Source organism: Mobula birostris, chromosome 24, assembly GCF_030028105.1.
Source record: "Mobula birostris isolate sMobBir1 chromosome 24, sMobBir1.hap1, whole genome shotgun sequence".
Lineage (NCBI taxonomy): Eukaryota > Metazoa > Chordata > Chondrichthyes > Myliobatiformes > Myliobatidae > Mobula > Mobula birostris.
This window is the reverse complement of record NC_092393.1, coordinates 18004665-18026564: the sequence shown is the minus strand read 5'-3', so window position 1 is coordinate 18026564 and position 21900 is coordinate 18004665. Positions and strand designations below refer to the sequence as shown.

Genomic DNA, 21900 nt, shown 5'->3' with positions numbered 1-21900 from the left:
GGACACCCGCATGGTTTGTTGCCTCCCAGGTGCCAGGGTCCAGGATGTCTCTGACCGGGTGCACGACATCCTGGTACAAGAGGGAAAGCAACCAGAAGTTGTGATACATGTTGGGACCAACGACATAGGCAGGAAGAGGGATGAGGTCCTGAAGTGTGAGTTTCGGGAACTAGGCAGAAGGCTGAAGAACAGGACCGCAAGGGTGGCATTCTCAGGATTGCTGCCAGTGCTACGTGACAGTGATGGTAAGAATTGGAGGAGATGGCAGCTGAATGCGTGGCTGAGGAGTTGGTGCAGGGAGCAGGGTTTTAGATTTTTGGATCATTGGGATCTCTTCTGGGGAAGGTGGGACCTGTACAGATTGGATGGGCTGCACCTGAACTCGAGGGGGAGCAATATCCTTGCAGGTAGGTTTGCTAGCATGGTTCAGGAGGGTTTAAACTAATTTGCAAAGGGGATGGGACCCAGAGTGATAGAGCAGTGAAAGTAGTGCATGGAGTAAAGCCAGATCTAACATACAGAAAGGCTTTGAGGAAAGAGAAGCAGAATAAACGATGTAAAGACAGTAAGGTAGAAGGGCTGAAATGTATGTACCTCAATGCAAGAAGCATCAGGAAAAAAGGTGATGAACTGAGAGCTCAGATACATACATGGAATTATGATGTAGTGGCCATTACAGAGACTTGGCTGGCACAAGGGCAGGAATGGATTCTCAATATTCCTGAATTTCAGTGCTTTAAAAGGGATAGAGAGGGCAGAAGAAGGAGAGGAGGGGTGGCATTACTGGTCAGGGATACTATTACAGCTACAGAAAAGGTGGGTAATGTAGTAGGATCCTCTTTTGGGTCAATATGGGTGGAAGTCAGGAACAGGAAGGGAGCAGTTACTCTATTGGGGGTATTCTATAGGCCCCCTGGTAGCAGCAGAGATATAGAGGAGCAGATTGGGAGGCAGATTTTGGAAAGGTGCAAAAATAACAGGGTTGTTATCATGGGTGACTTTAACCTCCCTAATATTGATTGGCACCTGATTAGTTCCAAGGGTTTAGATGGGGCAGAGTTTGTTAAGTGTGTCCAGGACGGATTCCTATCACAGTATGTGGACAGGCCGACTAGGGGGCGTGCCATACTAGATCTAGTACTAGGTAATGAACTGGGTCAGGTCACAGATCTCTCAGTGGGTGAGCCTCTGGGGGACAGTGACCACCGCTCCCTGGCCTTTAGCATTATCATGGAAAAGGATAGAATCAGAGAGGACAGGAAAATTTTTAAATTGGGGAAGGGCAAATTATAAGGCTAGAACTTGTGGGTGTGAATTGGGATGATGTTTTTGCAGGGAAATGTACTATGGACATGTGGTCGATGTTTAGAGATCTCTTGCAGGACGTTAGGGATAAATTTGTCCCGGTGAGGAAGATAAAGAATGGTAGGGTGAAGGAACCATGGGTGACAAGTGAGGTGGAAAATCTAGTCAGGTGGAAGAAGGCAGCATACATGAGGTTTAGGAAGCAAGGATCAGATGGGTCTATTGAGGAATATAGGGAAGCAAGAAAGGAGCTTAAGAAGGGGCTGAGAAGAGCAAGAAGGGGGCATGAGAAGGCCTTGGCGAGTAGGGTAAAGGAAAACCCCAAGGCATTCTTCAATTATGTGAAGAAAAAAAGGATGCAGGAGTGAAGGTAGGACCGATTAGAGATAAAGGTGGGAAGATATGCCTGGAGGCTGTGGAAGTGAGCGAGGTCCTCAATGAATACTTCTCATCAGTATTCACAAAGAGAGGGAACTTGATGACGTTGAGGACAATAAGAGTGAGGTTGATGTTCTGGAGCATGTTGATATAAGGGAGAGGAGGTGTTGGAGTTGTTAAAATACATTAGGACGGATAAATCCCCGGGGCCTGACAGAATATTCCCCAGGCTGATCAACGAGGTGAGAGAAGAGATTGCTGAGCCTCTGGCTAGGATCTTTATGTCCTCGTTGTCCATGGGAATAGTACCAGAAGATTGGAGGGAGGCAAAAATTGTCCCCTTGTTCAAAAACGGTAGTAGGGATAGTCTGGGTAATTATAGACCAGTGAGCCTTATGTCTGTGGTGGGAAAGTTGTTGGAAAAGATTCTTAGAAATAGGATCTGTGGGCATTTAGAGAATCATGGTCTGATCAGGGACAGTCAGCATGGCTTTGTGAAGGGCAGATCGTGTCTAACAAGTCTGATAGAGTTCTTTGAGGAGGTGACCTGGCATATAGATGAGGGTAGTGCAGTGGATGTGATCCATATGGATTTTAGTAAGGCATTTGACAAGGTTCCACACGGTAGGCTTATTCAGAAAATCAGAAGGCATGGGATCCAGGGAAGTTTGGCCACGTGGATTCAGAATTGGCTTGCCTGCAGAAGGCAGAGGGTCATGGTGGACGGAGTACATTCATACTGGAGGATTGTGACTAGTGGTGTCCCACAAGGATCTGTTCTGGGACCTCTACTTTTCGTGATTTTTATTAACGACCTGGATGTTGGGGTAGAAGGGTGGGTCGGCAAGTTTGCAGACGACACAAAGGTCGGTGGTGTTGTAGATAGTGTAGAGGATTGTCAAAGATTGCAGAGAGACATTGATAGGATGCAGAAGTGGGCTGAGAATTGGCAGATGGAGTTCAACCCAGAGAAGTGTGAGGTGGTACACTTTGGAAGGACAAACTCCAAGGCAGAGTACAAAGTAACTGGCAGGATACTTGGTAGTGTGGAGGAACAGAGGGATCTGGGGGTACATGTCCACAGATCCCTGAAAGTTGCCTCGCGTGGATAGGGTAGTTAAGAAAGCTTATGGGGTATTAGCTTTCATAAGTCGAGGGATAGATTTTAAGAGTCGTGATGTAATGATGCAGCTCTATAAAACTCTGGTTAGGCCACACTTGGAGTACTGTGTCCAGTTCTGGTCGCCTCAGTATAGGAAGGATGTGGAAGCATTAGAAAGGGTACAGAGGAGATTTACCAGGATGCTGCCTGGTTTAGAGAGTATGCATTATGATCAGAGATTAAGGGAGCTAGGGCTTTACTCTTTGGAGAGAAGGAGGATGAGAGGAGACATGATAGAGGTGTACAAGATATTAAGAGGAATAGATAGAGTGGATAGCCAGCGCCTCTTTCCCAGGGCACCACTGCTCAATACAAGAGGACATGGCTTTAAGGTAAGGGGTGGGAAGTTCAAGGGGGATATTAGAGGAAGGTTTTTCACTCAGAGAGTGGTTGGTGCGTGGAATGCACTGCCTGAGTCAGTGGTGGAGGCAGATACACTAGTGAAGTTTAAGAGACTACTGGACAGGTGTATGGAGGAATTTAAGTTGGGGGCTTATATGGGAGGCAGGGTTTGAGGGTCAGCACAATGTTGTGGGCTTAAGGGCCTGTACTGTGCTGTACTATTCTATGTTCTATGTTAAACCTCTTTTGGAACCATTCCATAACCTCCATGTGCTTCCTGTCATGGGGCAATCAAAAATGAATCCAGTACCTCAGATATGGCCTAACCAGAGTTTTATAAAACTGTAACGTATCTTCCTGACTCTTGAATTCATTGCATCAAGTAATAAAGGCAAGCATGCCTTTCACTATCTTTTCCATTTTATAGACTTGTGCAGCCACTTTCAGAAAAGCTGTGGACATGGACCCCAGGATCCCTCAATGTTGTCATGGGTCAAGCCCTCAATTGTGTACTGTCTCTTTAAATTTGATCTCCCAAAGTTCAGCATTCCACATTTTCCCAGTTTAAACTCCATCTGCCATTTCTCCACCCACATCTACACCTGGTCTATATTCTGCTATGTTTCTGAGCAATTTATACATAGTCCACAATGCCACCAATCTTTGTGTCATCTGCAACCTGACTAATCCAGTCCACCACATTTTCATCCAAGCCATTTGTATACATCACAAACAGTAGGGGTCCCTGTATGGAGCCCTTGTACACCACTAGTCATGGACTTACAGCCAGAAAAAAAGACCCAACAACCACAACCCTCCGTCTTCTATGGGAAAGCAAATTCTCAATCCAAATGGCTAAGTTATCCTTCAGGATAGGACATCCATGGGGGACCTTGTCAAATGCCTTACTAAATTCTATGTTTCCAACATCCACTGCTAACCTCTGTCACCACCTCAAAACATTCAATGATAATAGGACACAACTTGCCCGCACAAAGCCACATTGACTGTCCCTAATTGTCAAAATCAGAATCACGTTGAATACCACCACCATATTGTATATTGCAGTATACAATAATAAAACCTGAATTACAGTATATAAGTTATATTAAATAAGCGGTGCAAAAAAAGTAGTTGAGGTAGTGTTCATGGGTTCAACATCCATTCAGAAATCTGATGATCCGATGGCAGAGGGGAAGAAGCTGTTTCTGAATCATTGGGTGTGTGCCTCCAGGCTCCTGTACCTCCTGCTGATGGTAGCAAGGAGAATAGGGCATGTCCTGGTTGATGGGCATCCTTAATGATGGATTCCATCTGTTTGAGGCATCTCTCCTTGAAGATGTCCTGGATGTTGGAGAGGCTACATCCCATGATGGAGCTGACTGAGCTTACAACTTTCTGAAGCTTCTTTCAATCCTGTGCAATGCCATACCAGACAGTTAGAATTAGGCTACACCTTTCCAAATGCTCACCCTGAGAATCTTTTCCAATAACTTCCCTAGAACTGGCATGATATTCACTGTCTATAATTTTCGGATATATCCCAAATTCTTCAATACTCAGTACTGGAGCTCTCTGCCTAACAGAGTAAGTGCTGTGAATGAATAACTGCCATCTTTGCTAGAGCAATTATTAATGGACAGTATGGCAATACAACATCTCACAGAAGCTCTGAGTTGCAACAGCGCTGTGCTAACCACTACACTACTGTGATGCCCAGATCTTTCTGCAATCAAAGTACTATAAACTGCTAACAGTTGCTGCTGCTTTGTGGACCTGAAAGTGATGTGTCACATGACAGTATTCTTAATTGTCCAAACCAGCAATGTTTAACCACATTTGTTCTGTGTCTTTTGGAACAAAGCCTGCTTCTTGCATGCAGAGGGTTGTTCAAATTGTAAGAATAGAAGTGTAAAGACAGGGGATATTTTCCTTGTGGCACATACATGAAATGTAAGCTCTGAGCTTTATTTCAGTGACACTCACACAATCTTATTTCTCACTAAACAGTGAATATTCAGTCCTGTTTTTGAGCTCCTCACTCTTGAAATAATCAGATTTTATGGTTCTGAGACCTGACTCTTGAATACTCAGATTTTTTTCAGAATCAGGTTGTATCACCAACGTGTATCATGAGATGTGTTAACTTAGCAGCGGCTGTACAATGCAATACATGATAACATAGAAAGAAAAAAATAAATAACCAAATCAAAGTATATACTCTGTATGTATCATGAATAGATTAAAACTAGTGCAAAAATAGAAATAATATCCCTTTTAAAAAGTGAGGTAGTGTTCATGGGTTCAATGTCCATTTGGGAATCATATGGTAGAGGGGAAGAAGCTGTTCCTGAATCAAAGAGTGTGTGCATTCAGGCTTCTGTACCTCCTTCCTGATGGTAGCAATGAGAATAGAGCATGCCTTCGGCGATGGGGGTCCTTAATAATGGATGGCATCTTTCTGAGGCACCACTCCTTGAAGTTGTCTTGGATACTGCAGAGGCTAGTGCCCAAGATGGAGATGATTAATTTTACAATTTTCTGCAGCTTCTTTCGATCCTGTGCAGTAGTTCACACACACCAGATAGTGATTCAGCCTGTCAGAATCCTCTCCACAGTACACCTATAGAAGTTTTTGAGTGGTTTAGTTGACAAACCGACTTCAAAAGCCTAATGAAATATAGCCACTGTCTTCTTTATAGCTGCATCCATATGTTGGGACCAGGTTAGATCCTCAGAGATCTTGACACCCAGGAACTTGAAATTGCTCACTCTCTCCACTTCTGTTCATTCCATGAGGATTGGTTTTGTGTTCCCTCATCTTATCCTTCCTGAAGTCCACAATCAGCTCTTTAGTCTTACTAACATTGAGTGCAAGGTTGTTACTACAACACCACTCAACTAGCTGGTATATCTTGCTCCTGTACACTCTGTCATCTCCATCTGAGTTTCCACCAACAAAATGGTTCTACTACCAGCAAATTAATAGATGTCATCTGAGCTATGCCCAGCCACACAGTCATGAGTATAGAGGGAGTAGAGCAATGAGCTAAGCACACAGCCCCGAGGTGTGCAGTGTTGATCACAAGCATGGAGGAGATATTATCGCCAATCTGCCCAGACTGTGATCATCCAGGCTTGTTTACAACAATTAAGAAATGTGCCCTGTAATAATATTTGCCAACAAACAGAACATCATGCAGATGAGATTTCAGTTCCTTTGAAATGTTGTTTAAACAATATATCATGTTGGGATAAAATTGTAAAATTACTTCTACTTCCTAATTTTGGCTACCGAAATAGTGATACTGGGTTTTCTCCTCACAGTTTGAAAATTCTTGGTATTATGTCTGTTCAGGACATCCAAATATGCTTTAATCTCCTCTTTTTCACCATCTTATCATTAAATTTATCCACACTGGGTGGCCCTATGTCTGCATTTCCAACGTTTCCCCAGGAGCTGCAGGATTTGAGTTCGGGTGTTGGAACCCACAGACCAAGTTCTATTCTCTCTGTTCTTGGCAGCAACAGACTTGCGTGGTGAATCACCTTTCTTTGACCATCATAAAACACTCTGCAGTCAGGGGAGGACTTTTGAAAGATAGTCAAGGGAGTAAACACAAAGAAACAGGAGCTCATTTCTGTTACTTGAGCATAGATGCTATCTCTAACCTCAACATCCCCATGCCAAAGGACAAACCTGCATTCCTGCTTCTGAATGCCATGGAATGACCCTTCTAAACAGAAAGCTGCAGTGTATGGATAACTGAATGACCAAATCAAGCAGCAGGAATGACCACAATGAAATTTCTCACAGAGTTCCTTGAGCTAAACCATAATGTCACAAGCAGAAACTTTGAGGGTTCTCATCCCTGAAGGAGGGAGTTAAAGTAGAAAGGTCAGTCAAGGCTGAGAAAAGTTGTGATGCAAATGTACACTGCGTTTGGGGGATGCAGACAAGATTTGGTAAGTGCATAAACAGAAGGCAATAGGAGTAAAGCAACCAGAGGGAGGAAAAATTAAAACATTGCGGAGAAATTGAAAGCAAGTTGTAAAGGCACAGGTCTGAAAACTGTCCCAGGTGAAGTTTCCTTTCAAGCACCACAAAAAAGTTGCATGAGACCAAAGAACACAAGAAATAAGCATTGTGGGGGTCTGTCCGGCTCCTTGATCTCACTTCACTGTTTGTCTAGGTCATTACTGAGCATTTACAGTGTAATTTTCCTGAACTATTCCCATGTCCTTTGATTCTCTTTAATACCCAAAAATCATGCAATCTCTAATTTTAATGAACTTATGACTAGAATTTTGCATGCAAGAAGCCAACTGAGTTCAAAGTTTCAGCACTCTTTGCTTGAAAGAGTTTCCAACTATAACCCTCAGGAGGAACTTCTCATATCCAGCTCTGTAAGAAATATTTACACTCCAATGGGATGTTCTCCAGTTCTAAATCATATAGAATTTTGGTTAACTCTCCTCAATGAGACCTCATATGGTACACACACCATTTCTTGAACATATTTAGTGAATCTTCACTATCCTCCTTCCATCCATTTCTTATCATTTTTACACAAAAATACATAATACTCTAGGTGCAGTAATACTCCAAGGCCCTATAGAATTTCAGTAAGGCATCTGTACTCCTCTTGTTATAAAATTCTACTTAGCATTTTCCCTATTGAGTGCCTGCTCTATCTGCACATAGACTTTCACTGGCTTGTGTTCAAGGACACCAGGATTCCTTTGAACATTATCCAGATTTTAAGCATTAATAAGTACTCTGCTTTTCTGTTCCATGCACCAATCAGATGACATCATGTTTCCATATATTACCACTGCCAAGTTCTTGCCCAGTCACTCAACTCAGCTTGAACCCCTTAGAGCCTCTCCATTTGTCTCTCCACTAACAATCACACCTCAGTTTATATCATTAGCGTTTGGAAATATGAAATTTGATCACTTCAACCTAATCACAGATAGCAAGCAAATGAGGCCCAAGCATTGATTCCTGCCAACCAGAGAAAGAACAGTTTATTTCCATTCTGTTTTTTATCCAAAAACCAATTCTCAATCTACCCCAGTAATTCCATAGCATCTAACCTTGTTGGCAACCCTTGTGGGAAATCCTCTTGAAAAATTCCAAAGATCCAACTCCACTACATCCATTAGTTATCCCTTGTCTCCTCAAATCACCACACCCTCAAAATAACTTCTATAGTTTGGTAAAAAACTTCTTTTTCATTCAGAAGTCATGCCAACTCTACTTAGCACAATTACTCTTCTCAAGATGTTCCGTAATTACATCCTTCATGGTCAATTTCTCCACTATTGAGATTAAACTAACAGGTCTGTAGTTTGTTTTCTCTCTCCCTCCTTTCTTAATCAACTCGGCTCATATCTATTTTCCCCTCCAATCTCCAGGATCCACTCCATAATCTATGGAATATTGGATAGTGTGGTGTCCATTTAAGAATAGAAAGCATTAATAACTTTTAGACGGGTTGCTGAGACAGTACTTTTTTCTAACCATATAGAATGACGTTATTAAACGATCATCCATCATTTCAACTGAATAACATAAGAAAACTGAAAATCTAGGTGTCAGATGTAACATCAGACAAAGATTCAACAAGTCCCTGCGTCAATAAGATGTATTATATTCCACGCCTTAACATCTGCACGAAAAAGCAACACGACTTCAGATAAACTTACCTGTTGGGGAATTCCCTAATCTACCCACATAAACTAAAATTCATAAGCGACCCCACTGTACAAATTTTCTGATTCCTTTTTAACCAAAACCTTCCGCCTAGCTTTGAGTTGTCCGAGAAATTACTTTCAAGTACAGGGTAGTATAATCAGATCCCTCACTGCAATGACCTTATCCCGCATTTACTTGTGCTCCGCAACTGATTAAGTGATGAATAGGTTCGGTACTATCAATTCGACCACTTCGCCCCGAATTAACAGAGATTCTAATCCAAGCATGTTAGTGCTTGGCTAATTAGTTATCAATTTGTCAGGTTTCAACTAAGTACTAAACATCACCCACCTGTTTCTCCGTCTCCACTTTGACGAGCGTGGACTCCAATTCTTCAATGTTTGTCCCAAGATTGCGGCACTCGGTCTGCAGTCTGCATTTCTGAGTGTTCAGTTCAGCGGCGCAAATCTCCTGCCTCAGCAGTCTCTCATTCAGATCGGCGACCTGGGCTTCCAGCTCCAGCTTCACCTTCAGCAGCTGCGCGCAACGCTGCTCGGAGTCAGCCCGACTCTCCCGCTCATGTGAAGATGATTGGCAGCTGTTCAGGGCAGGACTCTGATGATTTACAGTTTGAATTGTCTCTGCGCGCGACGGAATTGGGAACCGCGAGCGTGCGCGCGCCCGCGTGCACGCACTCTGCATTCCTTCGCTAAATGAAGTCCAGGTTCCAGTCGAGAACAGGAGAGTCAGTTGTGCAAAGAAAACCCGAGTGCCGAGCTTCCATTCTGCACCAACAGATCCAATTACAACATCAACATGCAGAATTACACTCCGAAGGAAAACCAAAACTCATCGTTTTTATATATGCTTTCCCGAGCTGGTTTAATAGGGCATTTAGACTTCATGTCTATAATGAAAGGGGTTGCTGTATTCTTAACTGCCGACAAGCATTCCAAACAATGGGTCAGCTTTTAAAAAAATAGTTAGGTACTCTGTACCGTGCATAGCCGTTCTTGCATATGTACTTCTAATTACCTTCTCACCCTCTCTCTCGCACACACACACTGTAATAACATTTGGCAAATGGCCAGACAAAAGGAACCACTGCGTGCACACTCTATTACCTCTAGATAAAACCAAGGAGGCACTTTCTACAATCATTTCAGCTTCAAACTACCTAAATAACATTCGGAGAAGCACAAAAATACGAGAGACTTCTTAAAAACAGTTAGGTTTTAAAGTTACAAACACCACTGTACACATTTAGGTTCCTCTGTGCTTGAGACTATTGATTTTTTTTAATGAACAGGAAAAATAAGGAATGTTCTGATGAGGCCAGGAGGGAACACTGGCCTTGGGAATTACTGCGGGCCACAGTGAGAGGGAGGTAAATCAACATATCGAGCTGGTACAATCTGCTATCAATTTAGTTCCTTGGCACAACTTGGATCTGTTGTCTTTCCTGGACGCCTCTCCTTGTGGTCTGAAGAAATCACTACTAAGCAAAATTCACAAGGTGAATTTTAAGGCAGAGGTTGATTAATCAGGACATGATTGGATACAGGGGTAAGGCAGGAAATTTGGGCTGAGAGGGACATGGATCAGCAATGATGAACTGGTGGAACAGTCTTGATGGGTCAAATGGCCTAATTCTGCTCCTATATCTCATGGTCTCATGAGCAGAAACAAAATCATGCTCGTGATGATGATAATTCCTGGTGGATTGTTTAGTTTCTTTTCATTTCTCTTATTTTCTCTCTTCAGAAGGTGTTGGGAAAATTTCCGTAAGAACCACAGGGCTGGAATGGTGAGCACTGCTGATGTCTACCTCAGTGAATGCAAAGCAACTTCACTTGAGAATTCATGACAGCCAGGCTTAGTCCCTCTTCTCACCTGACATCTACACAAATAAACATCAATAAAAGGGAGCCTCTGGACTCTGACTGGGAGCAAGAGCTCTAATTATTTTTCTTCCATTCACTAGGTTCAACCGTTGCTATAACAGAGACTGAAATTAAACTCAACAGCCCCTGATGTTTAAGACAGACAATGAGAGCATCTGACAGAATAATAAAAGGTTAATTTGTCAAAGTGATGGTGAAACTTTTGAACAATCAGCTTGACATAGAGTCAATAGAGTAGGAGGTTATTATACACATTGCTGACACTTAGAAACAGTGACCAATCTCCCGGAGCCTGCACAATGTTATTTTCAAATTACTTATCCAGGTTTATCTGCTTCCTCTGTCCTCTCATCAGGTAAGATATTTTCTCAGCAACATTAACAAACTAAAATGCATACTATTCAATAACCATAAAAGTGTCATTACAGATAAAAATACTTATGTACAAGAGCGTCGTTCAAACTCTTATTCTCCAGCAACTTTAAAAAAATAATTCACTCATGTTTTTAATATCTAGAATAATATTTTAATAGGATTGCATCAGCATTTCACGAATAATTTTGACTACTGAATTCATTGTTCAATAATAGATAACTGCTGATAAACATCACACAAAAGGCTCACACCAGTGAGCCTACGGATCCATAAACATAGGACAAGAATTCCTAAGAATCTCCGACGCTCTGCCGACTACTGGGGAAATTAGACGTTGAAATACAGTGCACTTTGCGGAGCACAAAAAAAAATTGTGCTTAAATGCATGAAGTCATAGAAATTAGGCACCGTGACCAGAAAGACCAACAGAGAACTGGTTACTAAGTGTCAGAGATGCCCTGGAATCAGGAAACAGCGTCCGTCGAAACTTAACGCATGAGTTCACGAAAATGAAATGTAGAGCAATGTGACTGCAGGGAAAGCAGCAGGCACATAGTTAAGGAACAGGGGCAAATGAATTTAAGAAAATCGGACACTAAAACCACACATTTCACCAGCTTTACATTTTACCAGCTTTACATTTTACCGTGATGACTGCAATCTCTAATAGCTTCAGATAGAGGCATAGGACACAATAAACACGAGAACTTTCATATGTTTAATTGGATCTTAACCACTTCATCTTCTTTGATGTGCCCTGATAATACTCCAGGGACTGACATTAACGGGTTAAGTGCTACCCCCTTACAACTTCTGAGGAACTGCCAGGATTATCGATTTTGACTGTAACAACTACTCCTACGTATGCAATGGAAGCATATTAATCCCAAAAGGTATACAGCATTCAAACCCCGAATTAAACCTACAACTCTTCCCCACTAAAGCACATTTTAATATGTTTTGATTAAATATAAATATACGATTTGGTACAACCTCTGTTATATCTGAATAAAAACTATCACTCAGGAAAACAAGAAGTCATAACAACATCCACTTGAATATAGCACGATAAATTCCAGAAGAATTAGCTTTGCTAACCCCAAAGAGTTAAGCTCCAAGTTTTCATGGCAGCCTGAACATAGCTGCAGAATAATTAGCAACCCAACTGTGTTCGATTACAGTGCACTCAGAAACAGGCTTACTACAATCTGCTTCAGGGTTCGCTTTCCTCCCAAGTCCTTTCATTGGCTCACGTTACAGCGGATTCAAACTGCACGCTCAGCGAGGTGAAACAGATGAAAGAAAGCAAGTTGCCACAAAAGCGGAATTCAAAAGTGAAGTGGAATACATACAACAGTTATTTTCTCCTCCAGAGTCACACTGTAGTTATCCCAGTCGAGATCTTCTGGTTCGGGTTCCAACTCCATTCCATCCGCTGCCTCTGATTCATCAGACAGGGACCATGATCTCCACAAGCTCGAAATTCCTGACATTTCTCAATTGACTGTAAGACTCCCACTTCAAAGTGCACACCTGTCTGTGTGGCTGATGAGCATCAAAACAGCAGGGCAAAGGCTTAAATTGGTTCACTGAGAGTGGAGGCTCCGAATTAAAAGCCTCGCAGGATTAAAAAAAAGTGGCTAGTTTCTCCCGTAGCTTCACCTAATGTCTCTACCCTCGCTTCTTGCTTCTTTGTTGAACTTTTTTATCCTGCAGATACCTTTGATCCCTCTCTGGCGGCCCACGTGCCTTGGAAGTCTAACAACTGTTCTGCTATTTGACACTTCCACTCGCCACAGCAAGCTGATTCAGCGCCTCGCTAATTAAGAATGGCCTCCAAGAAAGCAGCAGTTATCTGTTGGAAGCTGCTCTGTCCCGACAGCTCCCGAGCTGGGCACGGCTTCCTAGGTTTTGTAGCACTCTATCAGCTGTCAGCTCAGTGCAGGTGCTCTATTCATGCAGAATGCTGGCCACCTCAGACCCCTTCAGGCTGTGCTATTAAGAATGGAAAACTGCACGCTTATAGAGCTAATGAATGGATAGGTAGCAATTCCATTGTGAACTTCATTGGTAGCCTGAGAGTGGAATATCCCCTGCCTAAAAGTAAATTCCTGATGTGCAGTTCTAGCAGAAAAGCAAACAAAACTCCCTATATTTTTTCCCCTTGACAAAACAACAACCTGATTTCTCTGTGAGTTACAAATTGCATGCAGGTATGATTCAGAGAAGCGCACTGTTGAAATCAGCATTTCAATACCCTTGGACTCTACCTGAAGAAACTGCAGCTCTTGAGAGTGAATGACCTTCTGGAAAGTGGAAGGATTAATTATTCAGAACAATTTTCAGGACAATGATTCACAAAGGTTATAATAGATGTTGGAGTCCCTGTGTTGGAAAACGGAAAAGTAATCTGCTTTCTCTCATAACCATTTGTGATCTGAAAGGGGAAAGAAATATACTAACTGCATACCTTGATAAGAACTGGCTTCCTATGATTTTCCTATAGTCACATACCCATGCAGCAATATAGCTCACAAGTAGGCCCTTTGGCTCAACTTATCCCTGCTGACCCACATGCAAATCTAAGTTGGTCCCATCTTCCTGCATTTGGCCCATATACCTCTGAACCATTCTTATTCACACACCTGCCCATCAGTTTTCTAAATGCTGCTGCTATACTTGCCTCAACCACATCCTCTGGCAATTGTTACCACACACATACCACACTCTGCATGAGGAAGTGCCCTTAAAGGTCCTTCTAAATATTTCTCCTCTCATCTTAAGCCACTGCCCTACAGTTTTTGACTTACTTTCCCTGGGAAAGCATTCATGAGGAGCCTAGGCAGCATTCACCCTGTCTAAGCCCCTCAAGATTTGATAAACCTCCATAATGTTGCCCCTTAGCCTAATAGCCAGGAACCAAGGGAGAACATTTTAGGGAAAAGAAAAGGCCTAGGACCAACTGAAAGCTCTTTGAAACAATCAGCACAGACACATTGGGCTGAATGGCCTCTTTGCTTTGGAAGATTCGGTGCAGTGGAATTTATCCTCGCCTGCAAGCACAAGGTGAAGGATAAAGTAAGGGTTGCCCGTTTCTGAAACCCAGGTTTTCTGATTTCCCTAGAAATATTGACTGGGACTGAAGGACAACACACAATTGCTTCTGTATTTGGCGTTTTGCATGCAGCACAGGTTGAAGGAAGGAGAAGAGTGCAGTGAAACATTAGTTCAAGCTAGGCAGCAGGAAGAATAGTAAAAAATAATGTACAGGAACAATATAAATATGACTTGGTGTATCTAAAGTAACTGAGAAAACAATGAAAAGAACTGAACAAAATTCAAATAAAAGTGAGAGTATATCAGCAAGTGACCACAGCTGTGTAATAGCAGGTTATTGTCTAGCATACCAATTATTCAAGTGTCACTCTTGGTTCAATTGTAACATTGAAGCTTGAATTTTGAATGGTACATGGTAGGGAGGGACTTAAGACCGTAAGACCATAAGACGTAGGAGCAGAATTAGGCCATTTGGCCCATCGAGTCTGCTCCATCATTCAATCCTGCTGATCCTTTTCTCCCCTCCTCAGCCATAAGACAGAGGATGGATGGTTCAGAAGGATATAGTCTGGGTGCAGGTAGATGGGAATAGGCAGAAAATCAGGCTGGCATAGATTAGATGGGCCAAAGGGCTTCTTTCTGTGTTGTAGTATGCTATGACTCTATAGAACAGGGATAAACTTCTACTCAAATCTACAATGGCCTAACACAAAAGGATGGAGGGAGAACCGTTAGGAGGGGAAGAGAATAAAGGAAAGTAAGTCCACTTTTATGAAACGATCATTTAGATTACAGTACATTGGTCATTGGAGACACACTAGAAATTGGTCTGCATAGCTGTAAAGCTCCAGTATGATCAGCAGGACGAATGAGCAGTTCTATTCAGAACAAAACATATACAGGTCCTCCTCCAGTTACAGCAGGGCTCCATTCCTTAATTACTCTTCATAACCCAGACAGTTTGCAAGTCTGAAATGAAACTGTGAACTGAGTTCCAGATGGCAGAAGATGTCTGCAGCCCGGCAGCCGCCAGCAAATCCATCCCACTGGTCTCCCACAAGCCTGTTGTAAGGACAGGTTGTACTTAAATTGGGTATTCATAACCTGGAAAGAACTTGTGCATCATTTATTAACAGCAGAAATATGCATCAGACTCCCATCAAGGGTTCCTATTTTATGAAAACAATTGTCTCTGCATTTCCTGAGTTTTACAACACCCCCAAACACCACTCCTTCCCCAAGTTCAGCAACAGCTGCAAGACATGCACAAGGCATTAAACTGGAGCTGAGTATGCCCACTCAGAATAATGAACAAAATTCCTCATAAATACTAAAAAGCATAATCGTCACTACTTTCATCTCCACTATTTATCAGCCAGTATCTGGAAGAGATTATTATTATTATACCATCTGTCAGAGCTCATTGTGCACAGGTTGATTGCTGCATTATATTATGACGGTGACTACATTTCAAAAATAACACACACAAAATGCCGGAGGAACTCAGCAAGTCAGGCAGCATCTATGGAGGGAAATAAACAGCTGACATTTCGGGCCGAGACCCTTCATCAGGACCAACCATAGATATTACCTGAGTTCCTCCAGCATAGTGTGTGTGTCACTCAAGACTTCCAGCATCTGCAGAATCGCTTGTGTATTTGCAGCTATTCAGCCTTGTACCTTCCTGTGGGTATAAAAGGCACTACACATTTCATACTGTCCCTTTCTTTGATCCCTTCCCAATTCAACACAATTCAATGACCAAATAAGGCATACTGTGTAACAGTGCTACACCATTAAATTTCATTAAATCACTTGAACGTTCATCTTCCTCAGAAAACTTATCTATAAATTTTCTCAGAGACATTCTATAAAGTTAAATGGCAAACTGTGAATCAGTGTTTTAATTTGTTGATTCACAAAACCCCACAGAACTACACTTTTCCGAGATGTAATTTGATGATGGATTTCCTTGGCTTGACGTGATGACCCATCACTGCATGATACATCACCAAGGTAATAACTTAGACAACAGGGTAAGCACCACCCACCAATTCAGGATGCTCTGAGCTGCCAAATCAGCACTGAGTACATCAACATTAATTCTTACAGACACAACAGAATAAATAGTTATAACTACTATGCCCACTCTAGTCAGCTTCCAACAGAGCTCTTTGGTGCATTTGCATCTGCTCTCAGGATGAAGCTTTCCATTCCAGGATGAAGGAGGTGTCCTCCTTTTTTAAAGAAAGGGGCTTCCCTTCCTCCACCATCAACTCTGCTCTCAAATGCATCTCTCCCATTTTACGCACATCTGCTCTCACCCCATCCTCCCGCCACCCCACTAGGAATAGGGTTCACCTTGTCCTCACTTACCACCCCACCAGCCTCCGGGTCCAGCATATAATTCTCCGTAACTTCTGCCACCTCCAACGGGATCCCACCACCAAGCACATCTTTCCCTACCCCCCTCTTTCTGCTTTCCGCAGGGATCACTCCCTACGCGACTCCCTTGTCCATTCGTCCTCCCCCCAATCCTTCCCACCAATCTCCCTCCCGGCATTTATCCTTGTAAGTGGAGCAAGTGCTACACATGCCCTTATACTTCCTCCCTCACCACCATTCAGGGCCCCAGACAGTCCTTCCAGGTGAGGCCACACTTCACCTGTAAGTCGGCTGGGGTGATATACTGCGTCCAGTGCTCCCGGTGTGGCCTTCTATATATTGGTGAGACCCGACGCAGGCTGGGAGACCGGTTTGCTGAACACCCATGCTCTGTCCGCCAGAGAAAGCAGAATCTCCCAGTGGCCACACATTTTAATTCCACGTCCCATTCCTGTTCTGATATGTCTACCCATGGCCTCCTCCACTGTCAAGATAAAGCCACACTCAGGTTGGAGGAACAACACCTTATATTTCATCTCGGTAGCCTCCAACCTGATGGCATGAAAATTGACTTCTCTAACTTCCGTTAATGGCCCACCTTCCCTTCGTACCCCATCTCTTATTTCTTTTTTTTTCTTTTCCCTTTTTTTCTCCCTTTTTTCTCCCTCTGTCCCTCTCACTATAACTCCTTGCCCATCCTCTGGGCTCCCCTCCCCCTTTCTTTCTCCCTGGGCCTCCCGTCTCATGATCCTCTCCCTTCTTCAGCCTCGTATCTCTTTTGCCAATGAACTTTCCAGCTCTTGGCTCCATCCCTCCCCCTCTTGTCTTCTCCTATCATTTTGGATCTCCCCCTCCCCCTCCTACTTTCAAATTTCTTACTCTCTCTACTTTCAGTTAGTCCTGACGAAGGGTCTCGGCCTGAAACGTCGACTGTCCCTCTTCCTATAGATACTGCCTGGCCTGCTGTGTTCACCAGCATTTTTTATGTGTGTTCTTTGGTGCAGAATGCAGTTCTATTTTTAGGAGGAGAGGGAAAGATTAGAGGCAAAGAAACATAACCATGCGATCATTCACACCTTCAGCTCATACCCAAGGTGGGTATTCATATCATCTTGGGCAGAGATCTTCAGAGAGTAGCTGAGCTGAAGGCAAAGTAATATTTATTTCTCTTATTGAGATATAGCATAGAACAGGCTCTTCTGGCCCTTCGAGCTGCACCACCCAGCAACCTCCGATTTAACACTAGCCCAATCATGGGAAAATTTACAATGACCAATTAACCTACCATCCAGTATGTCTTTGGACCTTGGGAGGAAACTGAAGCACCCAAAGGAAACCCACACGGTCTAGGGGGAAATGTACAAACACTTTACACACAATGGCAGAAAGTGAATGAACCCTGGGTCACTGGTACTGTAAAGCATTGTGCTGACCTGTATGTTACATATGGGAGAAAGAAGTGGATGAAAGGAATGAGTGGAGAAAGGAACTTATGGAAAGGTAATCATGGGCCATCCAATGACTCCATCTTGTCATGCCACACTGAGTCTCCTGATATAAAAGAAAGATTAGGTTTCCCTTGTTTGTTGAAAAATATAACTGATTGCAAATTAAATCTCTTCAGTACAACTGTTAACATCAGTAACTCCCATTTGTCAATATCCTTTCTAACAAAGTTTGGCTATAACACTTTAAAAATATTAGTAAACATAACTGATAATAAGAGCATAAGATACAGGAGCAGAATTAGGCTATTTGGCCCATCGAGACCGCTCCATCGTTTCATCATGGCTGATCCATTTTCCCTCTCAGCCCCAATCGTGCAACTAAATAAAGAGTTCCAGGTTCAACCCTTGGTAAAAGTATAGGTTTTGAGTGGACAAAATTAGTCACAGTTTTTAATCCTGGCTGCTGTCTTAGTGGAAAGTGATCTCATCTAGATATCAGGATGAGGACGTAAGCAGCTTTCCAAATTATGCCCCAATGACAGAGAATCCTCTTGAATTCACGTGAAGAATGCTTACTCAGTCCAGAGATCAGAAACAGTTGGTAAATCTAAACTTATCAAAGAAAAGAAGAAAACTGGCAAAAATGCTTTAAAACTATAAAATACACTATGAATATATACCTACTGAACCATCCATGCTGTTTTTCTACACGCTAGAAATAATCAGAACTGGAACCTTCAACTAAGCCATATGTTGGCCATTTCATTCAAAGATCAGATAAGGAACTTAAAAGTAGCAGACAAGCTGCAACACATTTACAAGAGAAAATGTGAAAATAAACTCAACAGCAAAGCAGAATGTATTAGAGCTACATTGTTCCGTTCACCACTTCCCTTCAATCACCCACACCAGGGATTGCCAGCCTCTTTTATGCCATGGTATACCATCAAGCAAAGGGTCCGTGGATCCCAGGTAGGGAACTCCTGACCTAAAGAGATTTGGAAGTGCTAATTTGAGTTACTTACTTTGAGGTTAGGGAGGAAACTTTGAAGTAAGCATCCTGATAGAAAAAAAACAAAACTGTTTTTAGAAAGACCAATGCACACTATCTCACATCATTTCTGACATGCATGTTGTATATGCATTTCTCAAAATCTGACCATTTGTTTGCCCTCCTTCTATCTCCATACAGATATAAGCTCAAGAGCAAGACTCCAGAGATAAGGACAACAAAGAGGTGGTTCAAGGAGATGGAGGAGCAGCTATGGGATTGCTTTGAGATGGTAGACTGGACCATGTCCAAGGACTCTTCAGAGGATTGAAAATAATATGCTACATTTGTCATGGACTTCATAAAAAACAGTCGTAGATGAGTGTGTCCCCACAAAATCATTCAGATTCTTCCTCAACTAGAAGCCCTGCATGAACCAAGAGATCTGCAGTCTGCTGAGAGCCAGATCAGTGGTGTTCAGGTCTAGCGACCAAGTAAAATATGGGAGGTGCACATGTGACATCCAGAAAGCTATCTCACATGTGAAATGGCAGTTCCAAACCAAACTTGAATCAGTGAAGGATGCTCGCCAGCTGTGGCAGGGTTTGAATGCTATCACCTCCTACAAAAAGAAACCAAGCAACATAGGTGGAAACAAGGCTTTACTCCCAGATTAGCTCAATGCCTTTTATACTCGCTTTGACAGTCAAGACGTGGAGGCACCTTCATGAACTCCCAGTGCCCATGATGACCCTGTGATTTCATTCTCTGTGCCAATGTGAAAGTATCCTTTTTTTAAAAAATCTTTTTATTAAATAAGTACATAAAAGGTAAACCATATAAGCACTAATACACTGTTAGAAATTACAGGAGATATTAATACAGAAAAAAATTGATACAAACAGTGCAATTTAAACATAAAATAATAAGGTAAAATAATAGTATACTAATTTTATATATATATATCAATAAAGAAAAGGGGAAAAAAACCCCAAAAAACCCACCGTGCAACTAAACTAAAAGCAAAGCAAAGCAATGGGCTAACTTGGAAACAGGTAGAGCTAAAACACTTAAAATCACGTCCTCAAACCCGACCTCCATTAGAAACAGTTAAAAAAAAGCAAGAAGGGAATATAAATATGAAACAAAAGAGAAAAAAAATTACATTAAATGAAAATATTGTATAAAAGATCTCCAGGTCTGTTCAAATTTAAATGAGGAATCATAAAGATTACTTCTAATTTTCTCCAAATTTAAGCATAATATCATCTGGGAGAACCAAAAAAAGGTAGTTGGAGCATTAGGCTCTTTCCAATGTTGTAAGATACATCTTTTTGCCATTAAAGTAAGAAATGCAATCATTCTATGGGCTGAAGGGGAAAGATTACTGGAAATTTTAGGTAATCCAAAGATAGCAGTAATAGGATGAGGAGAGATATCTATATTCAATACCTTTGAGATAATATTAAAAATGTCTCTCTAAAAAGTTTCCAGAGTAGGACAAGACCAAAACATATGAGTTAAGGAAGCTATCTGCCCCGGACATCTATCACAAAAAGGATTTATATGAGAATAAAAACGAGCTAATTTATCTTTGGACGTATGTGTTCTATGAACAACTTTAAATTGAATCAGGGAATGTTTAGCACAGATAGAGGAAGTATTGACTAATTGTAAAATCTGCCCCCAGTCATCCACAGAAATAATAGAACCCAATTCTTGTTCCCAATCTGACCTAATCTTATTAAATAGAGCTTTCCTAAGTTTCATAATAATATAAATAATAGCCGTTGCACCTTTCGGACATGGATTAAGGTTAATTATAGTATCTAAAATATATGTAGGAGGAAGCATTGGAAAGGAAGAAAGTATAGTACTTAGGAAATTTCTAACTTGAAGATATCTAACAAAATGTATTCTTGGTAAATTATATTTATTAGATAATTGTTCAAAAGACATAAGGGAACCATCTAAAAATAAATCCAAAAACCGTGAAATACCCTTAGTCTTCCAAATTTGAAACACACGATCCGTGAAAGAGGGAGGAAAAAATATGTTACCTAAAATAGGGATCGCTAGCCCAAACTGGTTAAGATCGAAAAATTTTCTGAATTGAAACCAAATACGTAAGGTATATTTAACAATCGGTTTAGAAACCAGTTTGAGGCGTTTCAAATCGAAAGGAAGAGAGGAATCTAAAATAGAGCCAAGTGCATAGCCCTGAGCAGATTGTAATTCCAATACTACCCATTTAGGTAGATAGTGTATCTTGGTCAAGTAACCAAAATTTCATATGTTGAATATTAATTGCCCAATAATAGAATTTAAAGTTAGGTAATGCTAAACCTCCATCTCTCTTAGCTTTCTGTAAATGTATTTTACCCACTCTTGGGTTTTTATTTTGCCAAATAAATGAAGAAATTTTAGAGTCAACTTTATCAAAAAAAGATTTTGGAACAAAAATCGGTAATGCCTGAAATATATATAAAATTTTTGGCAGAATAAACAACTTAACTGCATTAATACAACCAATCAAAGTTAAATATAATGGAAACCATTTAGATGAAAGTTGAGTAATATGATCAATTAAGGGTAAAAAATTAGTCTTAAATAAATCTTTGTGTTTATAAGTAATTTTAATCCCATGATATGAGAAATAATTATTAATCAATTTAAACAGAAAGTTATGAAACAAGGGAAGTTGTTTATTAATCGGAAAAAGTTCACTCTTAATAAGATTTAATTTATAACCTGAAAAAAGACTGAATTGTGCTAATAAATCTAAAGCAGTAAGGATAGATTTTTGAGGATTAGAAATATATAAAAGTAAGTCATCAGCATAGAGTGATAAT

The 21900-nt window shown here is 41.5% G+C and overlaps 1 protein-coding gene across 8 annotated transcripts in view; it reads right to left on the bottom strand.

Annotated features, from left to right (window-relative positions):
* The window catches only part of LOC140187173 (putative uncharacterized protein MYH16), a 328506-nt gene that overhangs the window by 202082 nt on the left and 104524 nt on the right, over nucleotides 1-21900 (bottom strand). For 2 of the 8 annotated variants that reach the window (XM_072242197.1, XM_072242200.1), the window contains exon 1: nucleotides 9240-9605. The exons of 3 other annotated variants lie outside the window; for them this stretch is intronic. In XM_072242197.1, coding sequence (XP_072098298.1) covers nucleotides 9240-9590 — 351 coding nt within the window. In that variant the 5' untranslated portion in view covers nucleotides 9591-9605. Of the gene's footprint in view, nucleotides 1-9239; nucleotides 9607-12519; nucleotides 13153-21900 lie in introns of those variants that run through there. 3 more of the 8 variants (XM_072242201.1, XM_072242205.1, XM_072242196.1) reach the window with 3 other exon arrangements.